This window comes from Pangasianodon hypophthalmus, chromosome 27 (assembly GCF_027358585.1).
Source record: "Pangasianodon hypophthalmus isolate fPanHyp1 chromosome 27, fPanHyp1.pri, whole genome shotgun sequence".
NCBI classification, from domain to species: domain Eukaryota; kingdom Metazoa; phylum Chordata; class Actinopteri; order Siluriformes; family Pangasiidae; genus Pangasianodon; species Pangasianodon hypophthalmus.
The window spans coordinates 4,656,597-4,678,916 of NC_069736.1; the positions used below are offsets into that span (position 1 = coordinate 4,656,597).

Sequence of the window (22,320 nt, forward strand, 5' to 3'; positions counted from 1 at the left end):
ATGAAACAAAGTCAATATTTGGTGTGACCATTTTTCGCTTTTTTAAAAAATAAATAGTAGTCTCAGGTGCAGTGTGTGCAGTTTTATAAGGAAATGAGCTGTAAGTGTTACTGAGCATCTTGCAGAAGCAGCCACAGTTCTTCTGGAGACTTTGACTGTCACACTTGCTTCTTATTTTTGCAGCAAAACCCAGCAGCCTTCATTATGTTTTTTGTCTGAAAAGTGTCTCTTATGTAATATACTGCTTTCTTTACTGACATACAAACATTTTTCTGTAAAAGTTAATTTTGTGCTGGAAAACTAACATTTGGAAATCTAAAATGTTTTTGTACTGAATCAATAATGTAGAAGTCATAAAATAAAAATCTATAACAAAGTTTGTACTAAAAAAATTGGGAGCCTAAGACTTTTGCACAGTATTGTGTATATATACTGGAAGTATAATTATAGTTATTTTAAAAGAATAGCTATCTGGTTAAAATCTAGGCTATTTATTGATTTATTGACTGTCCACGGGCAGTGGTAGATCAGTTGTTAAGACGCTGGACGACTGATCGGAAGGTCTAAGTTTAAATCCCAGCACCGTCAAGCTGCCACTGTTGGGCCCTTGAGCAAGGCCCTTAACCCTCAACTGCTCAGATGTATAAATGCAAAAAATGTAAGTTGCTCTGCATAAGGGCATCTGCCAAATGTCATAAGTGTAGTAATGTTAACACACAAGTATTGTAGAGTTTTGCAAACATTTCTGTGATTTTTTTTTTTTAATGAAGCATCCAAGTGTATGAAAATAAACACACATACCAATGTTTCATTACATTTATTATAAAAGGCAAATACCTCTGTTTTCTATTGATAAATAAGTAACACATCAGACAAGCTGATTATCTGAGTTAAATACTTAAAATATTTTAAAACTAGGCAAATTAAAGCAAAAGTATATAACTTTTGGGGTTTGTGGAATTTAGAGACCTCTGGTGGAGATATATTTTATTGCAAGCTTTTATAGGCTCAATATGATTCCAGCTTATATTTGATCAAATATACACTGAATCATCATTGAAAAAATTAATACATTACAAAATCATGACTATATTTGCCAAATATGCTGCAGAATTTACAAAGTAGCATAGAACAGTAAAATTAAAACCATAGTTTTTTTCTGAACAGTACTTTCATCAAGGTCTAAAATGGTCTCATATTATTACAAACACTGTGTTTTTATAATTAAAGAATCCGTATGAAAATAAGTAGGGCAAATCACTGGTGCGCTCTTCTACTTATGATTTTTAAGTTACCATAATTCTTGTTAATTCACTACACTGTAATAATAAGGACAGCTTACATACACTCATTATAGATTACAAATATGTTCACAATAAAAATATACAGCTTATGTATATAGCTGGGGAAAAACATTGATATAATTATTCTAAACTATGCTAAAAAGTTACGCAAGCAACCTGGAAGCCTGATATGGCAACCTCTAGCCATTTTAACACTGTCATTTATATCAGCCGGTTCATTTATGCCAAAGGCTGTGGAATGATGATATATGACATATCCGTAATGAGACACCTAAACATTCCTAACTAAACCTGACAGCTCTATCTCCACTGTCTCAGCAATGCTAGTTGTATTGTATTGTATTGTATTGTATTGTATTGTATTGTATTGTTTAATATTCAATAAGTTACATGTTGCCGCTTTAAATTTAAATTCCATTGCTCTGAATGATATTCGAAAAAGTATTTCTGAATACTATACATGCACTCATTCATATTCTCACTGTAATATGCAGCATTTAAACTGTATTCTTATGTTTAAAACATAACAGAGTCCCTATTCGTTATGTATCTTTTGTGAGAAGTTGAACAGGATAATTGAACAGGTTCAGGATGAAAGACATAGTATATAGTTCACTGCATCATTTAGGAGGTAGTCTGATACAGTCTAGTGCTAGTGGCTAGTGCTAGTGTCTAGTGCTATTGTCCCCTGCGATGTCCTGCCCCTGGAGCCGGCCCTGGGTGCCCAGGCAAAGGCCCAGCTGTCCTGGGGCCTGGTGCTCGGTTCACAGGCCCTCGGGCATTAGGATTGGCTGATGCCAGTGATACGTCTTTCTGCAGGTTCACACCATGCGCAGCTGATCCTGGCTTCACTTTTGATGGTTTTCCTCCACCAGGCTTGTCTTTAGTATGGAGAAAAATGTGATTGAATTTAAGACAATTGTATTTCAAAGACATTGCTTTACTTTATAGAGTGAAAGGTTGTCAACTGAGATCATTGCTTTAAGGTAGAAACTTTTCTGACCTGCTTGTTCATCTGAATCCGGCATATTTGAGCGGTTGGGTAGTAAATCCTCTAAATCCTTCATCACTTGATTGGTGCTGTCTTTGTTATTCCTCCTGTTCTTTTCCTCATCTCTTGCCTAAGAACAATGTTAATAATAATATTATAATAATAATAATCTTTATTTATATAGCATTTTGTTTAAATTTTGAGCTTTATATAAATGATTAAAAGCTTAGATTGCAGAGATTGCAGCTATCCAATAACCAGGAATGGTATTGGGCTGATGCAAGCAAAAAATGGTGGATCGGATAACAGAAAAAAAGAATGAATTCAGTCGGATCTGGTAACAAATCTAGCCTGACAATCAGGAAGAAAGAAGGATGCTTTGCACTAAAGAACCCTTTTTTGGAAAATATATCTTGAAACTGGTAATTTTTTACATATAAAGAGACTTATGTATATTGTATTTTTTGTTAGCATTGATTTTGTTATATTTATGCTTTATATGTAACTTTTTATTTATATTTGAAATGAAAGTGAGTTTTTTTGTAAAAGCGTTTTAAAATGTAAAGTTTAATAGTAATAAAAAAAAGCTTCAGCTTTGTTTAAGTCATTTTTAGGGTATGTATTTTTCCTGTATTTTTATAGTGACTTGCTTTAGTAAAAATAAAAAAAAATTAAAGCTTAGAATTTTTAAAAAAATATATCAGATGGTTACAGATATTGGCTGACACTCATGGTTTCAGTTTCAGTACTGGTATTGGACAAAAAAATGGCATCATGCCATACCTAAAAATTAGAAGGAATATAACAACAAATAAGATGTATGAAGAAGCACTGAACGAAGTGCTCCAGATGGGTTATACTGTTCCAGAAGATCAGTAAGGTATGCTAAACCATACAGAGCTTTATACTTGTATAGCTTTATATTATACTCTGAAAATGAAAAAATGAACCATATTGTACTATTTTGTTCTCCAAACTTACCATTTGCATTTTCTTTTTTAGCTCGTTGTTGGCGTTTTTATAGGCCTCAGACACTGAGTTGAGATAATAAATTGCCAGACTGCAGATACAATAAAACACATTCTTTCATTGCTGAGAGTCAAAGCAAGGGACAAGGGACAAGTTGGTAAATGTACAGAATCATACTGATGCAAGTGAGCACATATATAATGCATGAGTGACTCACACCATGAGCAAAACAGCTGGGATGATGAGGCCGGGGTTGGCTGCGTAACTAAACAGCTTTCCCATAAACGCAGGCAGATCCAGTTCTATGGTCTCAATAATCACGTCAAACATCCGCTCTTTGCCACTGTGATTAGAGATAAATGTGTGCTCACAAATCCAGTAATTAAAGCTGAGGTTTAACTGCAAAGGTAAGGAGGTGGATATTGTAATTCCTAATGAGAAATTATTTTTAAAAAGGGCAGAAAAATAATAAAAAAAGAATAAAGAAAAAATATTGAAAATGATGCTTCAGGAGACCAGTATGGGTATCTTGAGAGGGATGAACTGTCCAAGAAATTGTGAAAACAAAGTTTTTTTTTTTTCAAAGGATTTATCAGCAGTTTTGCTGTGAGCCAAATCATTTTAGATATTTTGTTTTGTCCCTCCAGTTGTGCAGTATGATCAATATTTCAGCAAGAGTAGTGATATTAATATAAAAGTTTTACGGTTCAGGTGTTACTAATGTGACAGTATCAAAGAGTAATGATATAGCGTGTATGTGTGTGTGTGTGTGTGTGTGTGTGTGTGTGTGTGCGTTTATGACCTAAAGGGCCCACAGTCAAAGGATGGCGGTAGGGACATGATGGTGTAGACGACAGGCAGCAGGCTGAGGAAGAGGATGAGAAGAAGGAGACCCATGTAGAAGTTGTTGGATTTCGAGGCCTTGAAGACTCGCTCATGAGGCACATTGGAGGCCATGACGGCCCAGCACTGGTAGTACATAGAGGTCAGGAGACGGAGGACGTTGATGCCGACCAGACCAGGAGCGTAGAACGCTCCCATCCTAACACACACACACACTACAATAAGGAGGCGATCGAAATAACAATAGTTCATTGCACTGGACGTTACAGTGAAGTCCATAAGTCATGTTGTGGCTCGGTACACAAGCAGCTTCCTTTTCTCTAATCACACACTTCCTGTATATTACTTGTATTGATGCAGGGACCAGTATACACACTAGAGGGTGCTGTATCCAGGTAAGTACTCATTACAGGATAACGTGTGTCTCAACCTCATAGGTGTCAATCATACAGCTCACTAAACATTCTAATCTGGCCCACTGTGTTCTAAAATAATATCATCTTGTGCAGGAGCGCAGGTAATTTAGCCAGTTCGTCTAGAGTAGAAGACTGGCATGCGCCAATGTGTTGCACGCTTTGTGCACAAAAATGATACTGTATTGCGTCTCATACCAAATCATCCCTTGATTGAAGACCAATCCAAGGACATTGCCGCTGATGTCAAACTCAGCATAGGAGGGCTGAAGATAGAAGATAGAGATGGAAATTAGTTACTAAACTGGTGCAATATGAAAAGCTCAAGTGTGAGATCACGTACCCAGCCTGCCTCCAGGTCCCAGCACCAGCAGTAGTTAAGGAAGCGCACAATCAGAGCCCTCGCAAAGTCCCCAATGAGGATGGTCAGATACGTCACTTGGATATCTGAGATGGTCAGTTTTACAAATTCCTATGGAGAACAGTGTGTTAACCAAATTGCATATTGCTATACCTAAAAAATACTGAAGGGCAACAGTATGTATGTAGCAGTCTTGGAAACGTGCTAATATTTATTAAAACTTTTACTTTTGCATGTATCTTAATCACACAACATGATCCTCTTCGTTGTCTTTTCACTCCACTGATCTCTTTTCACTCTGACTTGTGTGGGGAAATAATCACTGATTAATTCAGTCAGTTCTGTTCTGTTGGTTAAATTTCTTCTTCTTATTAATATCTTTTTATAAGGTTATTTAAGCATTTTTTTAAAACCTCACTGTTTTCTGTACATTGCATGTAAGTGCTACACAATGAATTGATTAGAGTTAGGATTAGTCTGTTTCACTAAGGCACTTAGCTATCCAACAACTTGATTAAATCATTACAATCATAGCTAGCAAGGTTGTAGACAACTTTAGGCTGACTGCATTTACCTCTCTGCATGTTAGAAAGCAGACTAAATAAAAAACATTTCCAAAGAAGAGCAGACGTTTCCAATGTCAACTGCGGCAGTGGAATCTGACGGGTTTTCCCAGACTGCCACACATTTGTGTCTCACTGAAACTGACTGAAACTTACTCAGAATAGACCGGAATTTCATATATAGTAATCACAGCAAAGCAAAATGCATCATCCTCTAAAAGCAACTGATACAATCCATATTCACTGAAATATTTTCACATTAATAAAGTGGGCGGTGAGAGATAACAGGGAGCCTCATTACTATCCCCACTGTTGTCTCCCAGCACGGGCCACGGATCACATCAGCAGGGTCGAGAGGGGGCGGCGTGCCTGTCCCGTTCGGGTTACTGGCACTGTAGTTGGCATAATATTCCTTCATGAACCACATGCTGGCGTTCTTTATGGCTTGTTCCTCCACCAGCTTAGAGAAAAACAAGCATATCCAATACATTACATTAGTCCTCTTGACTTTTCTACAAAAACAATCTAGACTGATATGTAACAATGATCTTACACATCAGTGATTTCATATCAAGAGCAACAACAACATCATTATCATGATTATACCTTTTCATTGACCTCATCGAACAGAGCCAGCAGGAAGGTATACAGGTTACCCAGGAAAAGGGCGAAGATGCGTCCGAGTTGCCACTTGAGGGCGATGCGGGGGTGGTAGTCCTCCAGCTCGGCGATAGTCTCAAACAGCATCGGGCCCACCAGTCCGAGTAGCGACATTATGATCTCCAACTGAATAAACCACCAACATTTTACCTCAGTTTAAGCCATTTTGGCTGATTTTGCACACCCAAAATTTGTATTTTTTGTGAATGTATATCATATTTTCTATCTTTTGTTTTCAGGCAGATCCCACTTTTGCAAGGCAATATTGTTAGCTATTTTATTTAAAAAAAAACAACCAAACAAAAAATCCAAAAATGGACAAAAGGACTGCTTTGACAATTTATTTTGATTGAAAACATGCAGAAAAAATAGCTTTGCAAGGGATTTTTTCCACAACTACATCCGAATATAAAGCTTACGGCTAAATACAATAAGGAACAATTTACACTTTTTTCTGCAGCTGCACACAAGCATTTATAGTAGCAAAGTAAAAAAAAAAAAGTAAATCAGTTGTATTTAGTATTTGCTCCAAGTCGCCTGTTTATTGATGTGGGATGACATAAATAGGTTTAATCTTAAAGGTGGGTTGTAAGAAATTAGAAAGGACTTGAAGTCAGGAAAGTACAGTATTAGCCCAATAGCACTACACTTGCAGATTTCAAATGCCCTCCACACACAAGCCAGTCAAAATAACACCTGTCAAAATATCCCCAGTCAAAATATCAACACTCCAGCGTTAACAAACAAGTTATACATCTGCAAGCAACAAAATGTAGCCTTCTAAAGCCTCCTATCCACACGGAACCAATGTGTTGTGTCACTGAAAAGGAAGCTTTTTGAAAATGCCCTCAAAGCTGGAGAAATTTTTCATGCGGAACGAGAAAAACCCATTGCGGATTTGTGGCATTATGAATGTGCTAGGACTCTGTTTATCATAGCTGCTGATCAGTTTGGTTAATTTTGCAATCTGTAATTTCTTAACTGATAACATTTGCAGTTGAATTTCTTACTGTTATTGGATATTATTGTTACCGTAAGTGTTTAACATAACAGTTTATGACACTTTATATATTGCCACATACTGTGTTGGCATGCTCATGTATTTTTATGTGGCTAGAGATATCTTCGAAACAGCTGTTTGTGTGGACGGGTTAAAAACTACGCTTTCAAGTATATCTATATATGTGTGGATGGGGCCTGAGTCTCAGCACAAAGTTACATAGGTATGGAATGTGAAATATGAAGACAGTTGTGCTGTATTACCTCGTTTTTCTCATACCAGCTCAGGTCATCCCTGCCAGCAAACTCTTGTGAGCGTTTGACCACGAAGTAGATGAGGTATCCGCTGCCTCCCAGGATGCAGGTAATGAGGAAGTTGGCCAGTACACGCAGGAATCTCCTGAGGTGGATGTTCTCATCCTTCTGGTTCTCCTGTTCATCCACGATGGACTCCTACCACACACAGGATAACCTTTCAATACAAAGACTCACATAATCAACACTTAAGGAAGACACTTGTAGATTTTGTTCCCAGCATCCCAGAAAAAGCAAGCACACATACACATGCTAACCTAAACACACACACACACACACACCCCAGATTCATAGACACACCTTAAAGCTTGTGGTGATGGAGGCAAACTTGTTGTCAGCTGTCTCTGCATTGCCGATGAGGTAGTCCCAGCTTGTGAACATCTTCCAGGCGAAGGTGAACTCATTGTCCTCGCCGTCCCCACCCCCCACATCTGCGTTTTTAGCCATCCTAACGGCGAGAGTGGACTGCGTTCATAAAAGTGGGAATCCACTCTAGCTGGCAGGATAACAGAAGCGCATTCTTCTGTTTTGACACATGGCGCAAGCAACCAGTTCGAGCCGTGGCAAGTAAATGACAAGTCTAGTTCTAACGAACTAAAGGCTCTATTTTCATGCAGACGCAAGAGAATTTGTTCGTGTAATGCCAACATTTCGCTACGTACTTCGGTGTGAGTCAATTTTTTTCCAGTCCTTGACTGGTGGCTAGTCTTGTGGTCAAAATGAAAGGCATCTGCACTGATATTGGTAGAGAGGGTGTGACATTCCAAATTACCCAACCCACTTTTGTCGAAAAATGTACTAATATTAGACCCTCAGTCAGTGCAGACAGAAGGCCAAAAAGGTACTCTGATTTCATTTTAAGAATTCTGGTCCCATTAACCTAGTTTTCTGGATGTACATTATTATGTCAAATCACTCCAAAGTAACCTGGTGACTTTACTCAACTAAAAACTAAATACTGTCTGAAATGGTTTATCAGTAACTAAATGTATTCTAAATGTGCGGCGGGCTGGGAAACCCATTTGCATGGTGAAATTTTGATCCTATATACTATATAGGGTGTTGCATAAATATTCACCTCTTGAAGGTTTCCACATTTTGTGGCATTATATCCTGGAATTGAAATAAATCCCTTAATTGGGTTTTATCAATTGATTCCCCCCTGCCCCATATTTCTCCCCAATTCTGGTCATCTGCCAGTTCCCATCCACCAGCCAGCTCTCCCCAGCATAAGACAACTACCAACTGGGGAATTGTGAAGGCTAACACGTGCTTTCTCAGAAACATGTGAAGCCAGCCAACCCCATATTTTTGAACTGCTGCTCATGCTGTGTCACAGGGCAGCATAACACTCTCAGAGGAGAGCTGGAAGGATCTCTTGGCCTGCAATATCCAGACGACAGGGCGAACACTGCTCTGTTGCTCCACTTGGGAGCCTCCTTAACCAATTGATTGAAATATACAGCAAAATGTATGATTGGCCAAAATTTCTTGTTCTTTTTTTTTTTTTTTTTTTTTTTAACAGTACTGCTAAGTTCTGCCTTGAAAATTGAACAATGAATAAATAAAAATACAAAACCAATGTACCATCACAAACTTTTAAGAATTAAAAGGTAACTGCTGTCACCATTCAGTCATGTAAGTTCATTATACGGCCCTCTGTAAGCAAAGATTTTTATGTAGCTGAACCTATTTTAGTTGAATTCATCTTTGCTAGACAGAAAAATACAGATTTTTCTTAATTTTTTGCTATTGCTGGAATGCAGTCACAGCAACAACTGAGGGGCTTTCCCAGACCGCCACATACATTTTTCAGACAGTTATTACACAAGGAACCTTATATAAAAAGAAACAATAAAATATCTAGCAAAACTAATTAAATAGCAGTCTTCAAATTTATATTTCATCATCCTTGTAGAGGCTCATAGAGACAAAAAATACAAATGTATTTTCGCACCTGCGCCATGATCACGAAAATAGGAGCCTTAAAAATCCAAAGTGTATATAGCACAGACATAACTTATCTTTTTATTCATACATTCTGATGTACTTCACCTCTACATCTACACTATTTAAGATGTACAACTGTATATACTTACGTAAGCTTACATACCTTCTACATACCTGATGTACATTACAGACAGAACTATCAACATTAAGTATGACCTGTACTAATATTTCATGCCATTTCTAGCAGCTCTAGTAATGGATGAAATGAGACTCACGTTCGGATCACAACCATCAGGCTATACCCGAAGGTCCCAATGCCCACCATGAGGTAGGACAGAGGGAGGCGGAACTTCAGGAAGCCAATAGTTCTCTGGTTATTATAGTAGCCATAGAATAACACAGAGTACTTGCAGTAACCCTGTTAAAATAAAACGAGACTTATTATAAAGGGGAAAAAGTCAGTGCATTCTTTAGAATAAAAATATAAATGAAAATATGGACTCATATAATATAGTTAATAGGTCTTACACTAAAGTCTGTGAGAACTGCATAGTCCATTGCAGTGGCCTGTTCCTCTCGTGGCACTGTTTTCCGAGGAATAGAACCATAAGGGAGGCCCATGAGAACCTATAAGATATCCATTCAATTTGAGTTCAATGGAAAAATATATTTTTAGCAAAATAAAGTATTCTTCAGGGTTCGTACAGCTTTTAAAGTACTAAAGACATCAAGCTTAAAACAAGCCTGGAATTATTTAAATACACGTACAAGGTGCATGCTAAGATCAGATTAAAAAGGATAACTGCCAGCAGTACACTCAATTCCATCGAGACAGCGAATTTGGCACATGATACACACAAGGAAAAGCATTGCTACCATCGATCTGTTGAATTCAGCTCATTTATACATTCATTTTTAAGACATCTGTATGAACCCTGATTGTTGCACATAAATAATTAATGACCCACTCTGACCTCAGGGATCACAATCAGGCCAAAGGTCAAACTGAAGAGAACGAGGTTCATGCCATACATCCAGCGGAGGAAGATGAAGTATGAGGCGACTGAGGAACCGAAATGACCTAAGAATTCAATACACAGAGGTTCAGAAAATTACAGGATTAACCTATTATAAACCTAGAAATAATTTTATAATATATAAGAGAAATAATGCTCTCATTTCACAATTCAGTTTTTTTTTTTTTTTTTTTAGCTCTGTTCTTATTTGATGATTTGCCTGAATAGTCCTTAGAACATTTATCACCTGATCTCCGTAACAGGGCTTTCAAACATATTATAAAAATCCACTGCTTATAGATTGCAGATCTGTAGATTTTTATATATTAACCCATCACTTAAGGTACAAGGAAGACATGCACCAAGACTCGTCTCTGTATGTTGAGTAATTGAAGTAACAAAGGTATCACCATGGTAGCAGTTCTTGAAGTTAATAAAAATGTTAAAATCCATACTATTAATCAGGAGATCATGATTTAAAATGTTCTATATTTTAAATGTTGCTTATGGCAGCAATAAAGAATGTTAAAATTAATTACGTAAAAGTGTGTATTTAAGTATGTATCAATCCCATTTTTTACACCTGAAATAAGAATCAGATTCGTATCCAAAAAGTCAAACAGCATTAATAACCTGCCCTCGTATGGACTGTTGCAGAAAAGGTTCCTGATTGGTTAATACAGCCAAATGTGTTGAATTTCAGGGAATATATTTTGGTGCTAACAGGATGTTCAGTAAATTTTTCTGTATTTTTACTGTTCTTAAAAGATTGCTTATAGCAGTCTTAATCAGAATAATAAATTCAGCCAGACAAACTGATCAAGCTGAATCGCAGTGTGGTGGAAATCCACCTGTAAAATGAAAGATCACTACCACTAATATGCTCAAGTAAATGTTTTATATGTACAGTATGTTAATCCTGTAATTTATAGATCACACTGAAAATTGGGACTCACTTTCAACTTCTTTTATTTTCCGTTCCCAGGGTATGCAGGCTGTCTTGAAATTCTCAAAATCTCTCTGAAACTTGATCCATTTCTGACAGAAAAGTAATAACAACATTAAACAAATTGGACATGAAGCATAGCATCAGCATAACAGTGTAAGATATTTTCTGGCATTCTTACCTTCGTCATCATGACTTTGAAGGCATACAGTTTCTTGCCCTTCCCTTTGCCCAAAGCACCTTCAAACTTATCCACAAACACCTGCGCTTCCCTAACAACAGAAAATCAGCAAGTGAGTAAAAATGCAGTTTTGTAGATGATGCTGGATGGATTTTAACACCTTAAACTCTCCATCTTAATAAAATAAAATGTGTTATTTAGTAAATAGTATGAATAATTCAGTAAGTACTAGGGGTTGCAAAGACCAGTCTACTAGTTAACTAATACAATAACTAGTTGCCGCTGTGGGGAGATGTTGACTAGTTGGGGCGGTGGGAAAAAACAATGAGGCAGATGGTAAGGAGACGCAAGCTAAATGTACTTTGTTAGTCTGAACTCTGCAGTCAACTAGACAATACTATGCTGTTTTTTTTTTTATTTTTTTAAAATTTTTCTTTTACTTTAATGGACTGTTAACACTTTGATATCGCTTTGCATGAAATGGAGATGTGTGTGCTAGATTGTTTTCAGAGCCACGGGTTGCACATCATTATCTAATCCCACTCCGGTAGTTTAGTGTCAGATAAGCAGCACATGCCAGCTCAAAGAGACTGATCCAGAGAGAGGTTAAGGGGTTAAAAGTTAATAAGGTAATGAAGCTAAAACATATAAGAAACTTGAAAATTGTAAACCTCTGCTTTTGTTTTTTTTTTTTTTTTTGTTTAGATTATTTAAAACCATTAAAAACAGTATTTTCTCTGTACAGGTTTTGTGTGTATGATTGAAACCAGCTAATCCCTGATCTCGACTACACCCCACTTCCTTTCATATAATTGTTATTAGGTTACAAATTTAATAAATTAATTCTACATCTTTACTTGACCCCAGATTTTCTTCTGAAGCCTTTCTCTTGTTCACACACATACTATAAATACTGTAACTTAACCACTGATTGACTTGTTAGAACAGCAATCACAGGCTGCGTTACTCCACGTGCTAAATCTAAAGAGTCACACACTTTCACACTCATCCACAGTACTTGAGGTGTTTGAGCCTCCTCTTCATCCGCCACGGCTTGCTCCTAATGTTAGCGATCAGCTTCTTCTTTTCCTCCACCTCTTCCATTAGCCGAGCCCTCTCTCCCTCTGACATGGACTCCTCCTCCTCCTCCCCCCCCTCTGACTTTGAGTCCTCACTGGGATAGTGGGGACGCGCAGGGGTGGGAGGGAAGAAGAAAGAAGGAGCGATGAGCAATGCTACTACAGGGTATTAACAGATTTATGCTGATCTGGGACCAGTTTTGCAGCTTCAGCTGCGTCAGGTTCCTAGACCACCATAAAAAGGGGAAAGCAAAGCCTGATGGTCAAAGGGTTTCATCTTTGTTTCATCAAAACAATCAGGGAATAATGCTCAATGAAATAATACTAATAATGGGCACAAATTCATCTTTACATGCATAACCAATAACGCACGTAAAGCCACAATTTTGCAAGAGTCACATGAACTTCACATGTGAATAATTACATGATTCACATATGAAATTACACAGATTTTCTCATTCATTTTTCACATGTAGGGGACTTTTAATTTTTTTCCACGAGTTTTTTTTTCAGTTTCACATACAATGTTTTACACATGCTTCATTCATTTTCACATGTGATTTTCCACATGATTCATTTATTTTTGCATGTGATTTTTCTTTAGACATGGTTGATTGATTGTTCACAAAGACTTTGTTATCTCATGTGATCTTTAAAAAAGATTTATTTTATTTATTTATTTTTATTTTATTTATTTATCTTTAAAAATGATTTATTTTTGCATGTGATACAGATGATACATTAATGTCCACATGTGATTTTTATGCAAGGCTCAATTATTTTCACGTGATTTTTACACATTTCGTTAATTTGCAAATGTGATTTCTTACACGCTGTTCATTGATTTTCACATGTGATTTTTCACGGTGGATTTAATTTCACATGTGATTTTTTTACACATGGTTCATTTATTTTATCATGTGATTTTTTTCCCACATGATTATTTTCACATGTGTTTTCTTCCCCTATTCATTTATCCACATGAGATTTTTGCACAATTAATTTATTTTCACATCTGCTTCTACACAAGATGAATTTACTTTGCACGATTCATTTATTTCACATGTGATTTTTTCCTCTTATATATAATTTGTTTATTTTGACGTGTGATGTCAACGTTTTACGTAGAATTAATTTATTTTCGCATGTGATTTTTAATGATTCCTTTATTTCCACATGTGATTTTTTAACAATATGATTAATTTATTTTCACATGTGATTTCCCACATGATTTTGAATTTTTTCATGATATCAAACAAATAACAGTTTTTTACGTTATCTCATTGTTTACATGATGTCACATCTGTTTACTTGAGTTCACATGTGCAATTTCAGGTCATAGCATGCACCTTTCTGTTTTTCACATGTGATCCCTTATTATTCCCATAAACTCGTGAAAAACGCATGACAATATGAAATGTATGTGATTTTTCTGGAGAGTAAAACAGAATTATTTGCCTGTCACTTAGATACTCTTAAGACATGAGTGTTTCTAGGAATTAAAGTTTATCTGAAACATTTAAAATGATACAAAATCTAAATCAACGCATTAAAATTTTTTTGATTCACTCCTCAAAAATCAAATCACCCACCACACCCACTCACCACTTTGAGTCCTCACTGGGATAGTGGGGACACGCAGGGGTGGGAGGGAAGAAGAAAGAATGAGCGATGAGCAATGCTACTACAGGGTAGTAGACAGATTTATAACAGATTTATGCTGATCTGGGACCAGTTTTGCAGCTTCAGCTGCATCAAGGAATCAGGGAATAATGCAATAAGTCTATCTGAGTAAAACAATACTTTGGGCACAAATGCGTATTTACATGCATAACCACATATATGTTTTACATCTTTTTCACATGTTGTCCATGGGTTTTTATTTTCACATATTTTTTTACATGATTCATTTATTTTCCACATGTAATTTTTATGATTCATTTATTTTCACGTTATTTCATATGATTCCTTTATATTCAGATGTGATTTTTACACGATTGATTTATTTTCACATGTGATTTAACAAATAATTTATTTACTTTCACCTGATTGTTAGACATGATTTATTTTCTCATGTAAATTTTAGACAAGATTCATTTACCGTATTTTTACATGTGATTTTTACACAATTAATTTATTGTCAAAAGTGAGTTTTCTATATGACTCATTTTTCACATATGATTTTTACACTGTTTTCTTTTCACATGTGATTTGTACGACATTTATTTTCACTTGTGCTTTTACATATTATTCATGATCTTTGCATGTGATTTTCACATGCGATTTTCACAAATGACTTTTCCACGTGTGATTTTAATATGATTCAATTTACTGTATTTTATCATGTGATTTTATACACGATCCTTTATTGTCACATGTGATTTTTACACGATTCATTTAATTCCACAGATTTTTTCCCCATGATTAAATTTATTTTCACATGTGATTTTTGATTCTTTTATTGTCACATAATTTTTTTTTTGCATGATTCATTTATTTTCTCACAAAAATTACTTGTTTTTCATCTGTGATCACATATTGTTCAGATGATGTCACATATGTTTATTTGAGTTCACATGTCCAATTTCAGGGCATAATATGTTGAAATGCACCTTTATGTGTTTTTCACATAATGATGTACTTTACACATAATCACGTGAAGAAATGGATGATCACATGTGAAATGTATGTGATTTCCACATAAGGGCTGGACAATGATGAAGAATTACTTGCTTGTCACTAAAAGATGAGTGTTGATAGGAATTAAAGTTTAGAGTGTACAGTTCAAATTTTACCAAAAAACTAAATCAACACAATACAAATTTTTTTTAATCACTCCTTAAAAATCAAATCACCCACCACACCCACTCACCACTTAGAGTCCTCACTGGGATAGTGGGGACACGCAGGGGTGGGAGGCAAGAAGAAAGAAGGAATGAGCAATGCTGCTACAGGGTATTAACAGATTTATGCTGATCTGGGACCAGTTTCGCAGCTCCAGCTGCAGTAACTACATGATATAATCACATGAAAAATGACACGATTCACATGTGATATTACTCATATATGTTTCAGATAGTTTCACATGTGGTGCATGGGTTTTTATTTTCACGTGATTTTTTCCCTGATATAATTCAATATTTTCACATGAAATTAAATCCCCCAAAATTAATTTATCACATGTGATTTTTTTAACGAGTCATTTATTTACAACTGTGATTTTTTTAAACAAATGATTTGTTTATTTACACATGTGATGTTTACATATGATTAATTTCTTTTTACATTATTGATGTTATGTGATTTTTACACATGAATCAATATTTTCGACATGATTTTTTTATTTATCACATTTGTTTATTTTCACATGTGATTTTTTACTAGTCATTTATTTTCGCATAAGGTTTTCCCCATGTGATTATTTTCACGTGTGGTTTTTACATGATTTCTTTATTATCAAATGTAATCTTCTTCTCCCACATTATTTGTGTTTTCACATTTGACACTTTTACTACTTATTTATTTTCACATGTGATTTTATGCATAATTCATTTATTTTCACATGAATTTTTTAACTACTTATTTATTTTTACATGTGATTTTCCCCACATTATCATTTCACATGTGATTTTACATTATTTGCTTTGCGTTTGTTTTCCAGATGTGATTTTATCACGTGAATAATTGTTTTTCACATGATCACATTGTTCAGGTGATGTAATGTTTTTTATTGACACACGTGTACATTTTACACATGCAATTTTTGATCATAAAATGTTGAAATGCCCCTTCATGTTTTTTTTTTTATGTCATCAAGTTATTCACATAATTCTTTTGAAAAACGATAATCACATGTGAAATGTATGTGATTTTCACACAAGGGTTGGACAGTGAAGAATTATTTGCCGGTCATTTAGATACTTTTAGAACATGAGCGTTGCTAGGAAAGAATGTTTTCAGGGAACAGTTAAAATTATGCAAAATCTAAATCAATAGATCAAAATGTTTCAAATCACTCCTTAAAAATCAAATCACCCACCACACCCACTCACCACTTTGAGTCCTCACTGGGATAGTGGGGACACGCAGAGGTGGGAGGGAAGAAGAAAGAAGGAGCAATGAGCAATGCTACTACAGGGTATTAACAGATTTATGCTGATCTGGGACCAGTTTTGCAGCTTCATTCGCATCAGGTTCCTGGACCACCATAAAAAGGGGAAAGCAGACCCTGATGGTCAAAGGGTTTTATCTTTCAAAGCAATCATGGAAGAATGTAATCAGGGAATATTGCAGTAAGTATATCAGAATTAAAGAATATTTGGGCACAAATGCATATTTACAACCAATAATGTGTGTTAAGCTGCAATTTAAAAAAAAAGTTTTGGTTCCCCTTACAGAAGAATCACATGAAATTTAGATGAATAATCACATGAATCACGTGGTTTTTAGACATTTCACATAACACATGTACAGTATATATTCCACAAATTTGTCATTTTAAATGGACTTTTCACTTGCACTGCATGTATTTTTATTTTCATGTGTAATTTTCACACTATTCATTTATTTTCCAGTGTGATTCACATGATTTTTTTACTTACATATAATTAATTTAATTTTGCATGTGATTTTTACAAGTGGTTTGCATATTTTCACATGATTTATACACGATTCATTTTTAACATGTGATTTTTACACATGATTCTTATCTAACGTGAACAAGATACACAAGTGAAGTGTATGTGATTTTTCTGTAAGCACCAGACAATGATGAAGAATTTTTTGCTGTCACTTTGATACTCTGAAAACATGAAAGTTGCTATAAATTAAAGCCTATCATGTACAGTTAAAGTTACACAAACACTATTTCAACCCATTAAAGTTTTTTGTTCACTCCTTAAAAAATCAAATCACCCACCACACCCACTCACCACTTTGAGTCCTCACTGGGATAGTGGGGACACGCAGGGGTGGGAGGGAAGAAGAAAGAATGAGCGATGAGCAATGCGAATACAGGATATTAACAGATTTATGCTGATCTGGGACCAGTTTTGCAGCTTCAGCCACGTCAGGTTCCTAGACCACCATAAAAAGGAGAAAGCATAACCTGATGGTCAAAGGGTTATCTTTTAAAATAATCATGGAATAATGCAATCAGGGAAAATGCATGTAAAGCCACAATGTTTTAAAAAAAAAAGAAGCGAGTGTTTATGTTGAGCCCCTTACAGAAGAGTCACATGAACTTATGAAATAAACTTATGAAATTACTCATGAATTGAATAATTACATGAACCACATGTGAATTTACACATATTTTTTCCTATGTAGTGCATTGGATTTATTTTCACATATGATTTTTACATGCGATTCATTTATTTTTGCATGTGATTTGTATGATTTTTTTTAAAACACATGATTCAGTTATTATCACATGTGATTTTTATACATGATTAATTTTTACTCTTGTGATTTTTGTACGTTTTATTTGTTTTCAGGTGTTAATTTTTCAAGTGGTCTCATTTTTCTGATGTGATTTTCTCACATGATTGATTGTTTTCCACGTGATCACATGGTATTCAAATAATCATGTAAAATGTGATTTTTTTGTAAGGGAGACAATAATGAAGAATTATTTCCTTGTCACTTAGATACTTTTAAAACCTGAGCATTGCTAGGAATTAAAGTTTATAGGTAACACTTAAAAAATTATGCACAAATTAAACCAATGCATAAAAATTTTTTTAATCACTTCTTAAAAATCAAATCACCCACCAAACCCACTCACCACTTTGAGTCCTCACTGGGATAGTGGGGACGCGCAGAGGTGGGAGGGAAGAAGAAAGAAGGAGCGATGAGCAATGCTACTACAGGGTATTAACAGATTTATGCTGATCTGGGACCAGTTTTGCAGCTTCAGCTGCGTCAGGTTCATAGACCACCATAAAAAAGGGAAGGCAAAGCCTGATGGTCAAAGGTTTCATCTTTTAAAGCAATCAGGGAATAATGCAGTAAGTCCATCTCCGTTAAACAATACTTTGGGCATATTTACATGCAAAACCAATAATGCATGTAAAGCCACAATGTTAAAAAAGCGAGTGTTTATGTTGAGCCCCTTACAGAAGAGACACATGAACTTCACCTGAATAATCATGAATAATCACATGATTCAAATGTGAAATTACACATATATGTTTTACAAGTTTTTCACATACTGTATAGGGGACTTTTTAAATACAGTTTATGGGATTTTAATGTCACATGTGATTTTGTTCCATGTGATTCATTTATTTTCCTGTGATTTTTACACATGATTATTATATTTTCAAGTTATTTTTATACATAATTAATTTTTACAAGTGATGTTTACATATGATTTTATACATATTTATTTTCATATGTGATTTCTACACTCAATTTATTTATATAGTTTCACGTGTGTTTTTTATACATGATTCATTTGTTTTCAAGTGATTTTTATACATAATTTTTATACATAATTTATTTTCACATGTGACTTTTACAGATGATTTATTTAGTTTCACATTTTTTTTTATATGTGATTCATTTATTTTCACATGAATGTGATTTCACATGATATGTGATTTTACATGATATATTTGGTTTCACATGTTAGTTTTTCACATGGGATTTTTACTTAACTCCACGTGAAAAACAAATGATAACATGTGAAATGTATGTGAATTTTCCATAAGGGGGACTAAATGATATTTGCTTGTCACTTAGACACTTAAAACATGAACATTGCTAGGAATTAATCAGGTACAGTTCAAGTTACACAAAAACTAAATCAACACATTAAATTTTTTCAAATCACTCCTTAAAAATCAAATCACCCACCACACCCACTCACCACTTTGAGTCCTCACTGGGATAGTGGGGACGCGCAGGGGTGGGAGGGAAGAAGCAATCATGGAATAATGCAATAAGTATAGTTCATTTAAAGAATATTTTGGCCATAAATGAATATTTACATGCATAATCAATTATGCATGTAAAGCCAAACCATTAAAAAACAAAGTGAGTGTTTTGTTGATTGGACAATGATGAAGAAATATTTGCTTGTTAGTTCATTGCTAAAATAGAAAATAGAGAAATTGTTCCTAGCTCATAGGTTTGTTGCACCAACTGCTCTGGCTGTTCTTTACTTAATAATATAGTCCCTCCCACAAGAAAATGATTATTTTAAAAATGAACTGTTTTGCAATAATATCATTAAACAGAAGCAGTTTCAGTTGTTTCTAAACCACCATACCTACTGCTCTTCTTCTTGGCACTTTTGCCTCTCTTGCTTTTGGCTCCCGCTGGCTTTCCTCTCTTCCGATTCCCTGCGCACCTCTTTGGAGGAATGTCATAATCACTGTCGTCCTCCGAGGCCCCCCTTGGAGCTGCTTTCTTTCTGTTGGCTGCCTTGCGACCTCTAGGGGGATCAGCCTCTTCGTCCTCGTCCCCACCGTCCTCGCTGGCAGCTGCTTTACTCTGTTTGCCTACAGCTGCTTTATTGTTTTTGCCTTTCTTTTTGCCTTTCTTGTCTTCTGAATGCATACATGCAGGTATACATGGATGCAGGTAAAGCAAAGCAGCACATTTTTCACATCATAGCACTGGGATAAGTCATGTGATGGCTTTTAGAAATGTATCATGATTGTGAGTAAACTAGACCAGCAGCAGCCACACAGACCAACAATGCTAAAGTCCAGAGTGGTTAGAAGTAGCCTTGAGATGCATGAAGCCCTTGAATGGCCAGAACTTTACCTTTAAATTTAAAAGCCTGGCTATTAACACTTGGAAGAAGTCCATTCTCTGGCGAAAGTAAATGGCTCTTTCAAAAAGGCCTAGCATTAGCTACACACCAAGCTACAGCAAATTTCTCTGAAATTCCACACAATTTATTTTCATTAACAAACTTTCACTTGATGCTATTGATACTTGATGCTACCTCATCAACTAGAGCATGCTAGCTCACATGACCTAGCATTGGCTAAATACAGGTTAGTGTTTGTGCTAATTAATGCTAGTTAGCTAGCTAACAATATGCAGTTTAGATAGTGGCTATGTCACACTCAAGTCATGCGGGAGAGTTTGTAAGGATAAGTAATTTTTTCATTATTCTGACTTCAAAAATAACACATTGTCATTTCTTTTGTTTTAGCAGATAATAAGGGCAGTTTTAGTTTTTATCTAGCATTAGTCAGCATTGAAATGTAGCTGTGTTCATGTTCAACATTAGCACATATTACTGATCTTTATGCCACAAAGGTGTTGAATTCTTGATTCAAACTTCTTACTTAAATTTTCCACACAGAGTTTGACAAGGAAAGTTCGTCCAAGGCGGTAATTATGGTTATTCCCATGTGACAATGGATGCAACATTATATTTATTTTGCTACCTGATGTTAGCTAACTTATCTAGCATTAACCTCTACATATCATTGGTTAGCTAACTAGCATTAACGAAAAGACCATCTTGTATTTTGCAGCTAGTTCACTGTACTAACTGTACATAAAATGTAAAATAATTACAGAACTTCATCATATCAACAAACCCTTTTACTAAGCTAAAGTTCCAGTCATTAGATCATTTTCTTCCCTTCTTCATTCGTCAGTGTTCAGTTTGAACTTTTAATTTGAACACACTTCTGCCTTCTCTGACACTTATTTGCCTTCGTCTGGGGGGCTGCAGCTGTATCCCATTCACAGCATATAGCAAGAATAAGGCAAACATTCCACAAATTAATCTACAAATATATAAATGATGTGTTTGTACTCACCCTCAGCACTCTCTATTCCTTCAATCTCTATACCCACTAAGTGACAAAAAAAAACAAAACAAAAACACACGGTTCACCAAAGGCACAATGTTTCAAAAATGAAGCATCAAATAATATTTTATATGAAAGTAGAAAACAGATCTTAAATGTCCCACCTTCTGCTAATTTTGCTGTATCACTTTTCTTTGGCATTTTGAAAGTCCTTCAGCTGTTCCGTGTCGGTCAGGATGGTGTAAATGTTCTTCTGTGTCTGCAGACAGTCTGGCACATTCCCCCCGTATGAGGTGTGCAACTACTACCCAGTAACTGACTCCCTATATCCATGGCAACGTCACATGATCTCAACGTCCCATCAAATATGTCAAATATCAGCGGACACGGTGTCAATGTGTCCGTGCATCCTGTACAGAACTAACAATTTAAAAACATACTGTTTAAGCAGAGAAGTGTGATTATCCAACACAGATAATACAGCTGAATAATTTAATTAGCTAAAGAATCAATGCAAAAGAAAGAAGAGAAAGGAAGGATTTGTAACTCTTTTGGACCCTTTATTAAACACTGTTTGACACATCATGGGACAGATAAGATCACAATGCTTTCTTTTGACCAACAAAACAACATATTACGCCTGATTAAACTGTCAGATACACTCTCACTCATAGGGACACATGACACCATGACACTTAGCGCTTGTCCTGAGGCGAGCACCCTTAAACATTTAATGAAGGTTTAGGTTTCCATTCAAGAGGCAATTAACCACATTTTCACAGAGTATTAAGCTTTACATGTTCATATCGTTAGTCGTAATCAAGTAAAGTTCTGGATGCAGTTACGTGTTTTTAAAAATGAGCCAATAAATTTTTCCACCAGACTTTTTATTAACCAGTACTATTTAGCAGGTCTGACATGTGAGCTGCAATATTCTAGATTAAAATAAT

General features: G+C 35.5%; 2 protein-coding genes across 2 annotated transcripts; both read right to left on the reverse strand.

The window, feature by feature from the left end:
• Positions 1-923: 923 nt before the first annotated feature.
• tmc2a (transmembrane channel-like 2a) lies at positions 924-13,230 on the reverse strand. The gene is made up of 17 exons (XM_026922187.3): positions 12,530-13,230; positions 11,512-11,602; positions 11,341-11,422; positions 10,343-10,449; positions 9,897-9,995; positions 9,644-9,786; positions 7,719-7,866; positions 7,368-7,556; positions 6,051-6,230; positions 5,746-5,904; positions 4,864-4,992; positions 4,719-4,786; positions 4,067-4,306; positions 3,482-3,607; positions 3,277-3,355; positions 2,308-2,425; positions 924-2,185 (listed from the first exon to the last, which is right to left on the reverse strand). The coding sequence occupies exons 1-17, from the start codon at positions 12,640-12,642 to the stop codon at positions 1,983-1,985; spliced, it is 2,274 nt and encodes a 757-aa protein (XP_026777988.2). The 5' UTR covers positions 12,643-13,230; the 3' UTR covers positions 924-1,982.
• A 6,142-nt stretch (positions 13,231-19,372) lies between these two features.
• LOC128317578 (transmembrane channel-like protein 2-A) lies at positions 19,373-21,754 on the reverse strand. Its single transcript, XM_053230212.1, has 3 exons — positions 21,535-21,754; positions 21,380-21,415; positions 19,373-20,143 (listed from the first exon to the last, which is right to left on the reverse strand). The coding sequence occupies exons 1-3, from the start codon at positions 21,569-21,571 to the stop codon at positions 19,824-19,826; spliced, it is 393 nt and encodes a 130-aa protein (XP_053086187.1). The 5' UTR covers positions 21,572-21,754; the 3' UTR covers positions 19,373-19,823.
• Between the last annotated feature and the right edge of the window lie 566 nt (positions 21,755-22,320).

Coding starts and splice junctions, on each gene's coding strand:
- tmc2a (XM_026922187.3), bottom strand. CDS start 12,642: ATGTCAGAGGGAGAGAGGGCTCGGCTAATGGAAGAGGTGGAGGAAAAG. Junction 7,867..9,643: donor CTGATGGTTGTGATCCGAAC/GTGAGTCTCATT, acceptor TCTCGCCGTTAG/GATGGCTAAAAACGCAGATG. Junction 3,356..3,481: donor CCAGCTGTTTTGCTCATGGT/GTGAGTCACTCA, acceptor TTGTATCTGCAG/TCTGGCAATTTATTATCTCA.
- LOC128317578 (XM_053230212.1), bottom strand. CDS start 21,571: ATGCCAAAGAAAAGTGATACAGCAAAATTAGCAGAAG. Junction 21,416..21,534: donor TACAGCAAAATTAGCAGAAG/GTGGGACATTTA, acceptor TTTGTCACTTAG/TGGGTATAGAGATTGAAGGA. Junction 20,144..21,379: donor AGGAATAGAGAGTGCTGAGG/GTGAGTACAAAC, acceptor GTATGCATTCAG/AAGACAAGAAAGGCAAAAAG.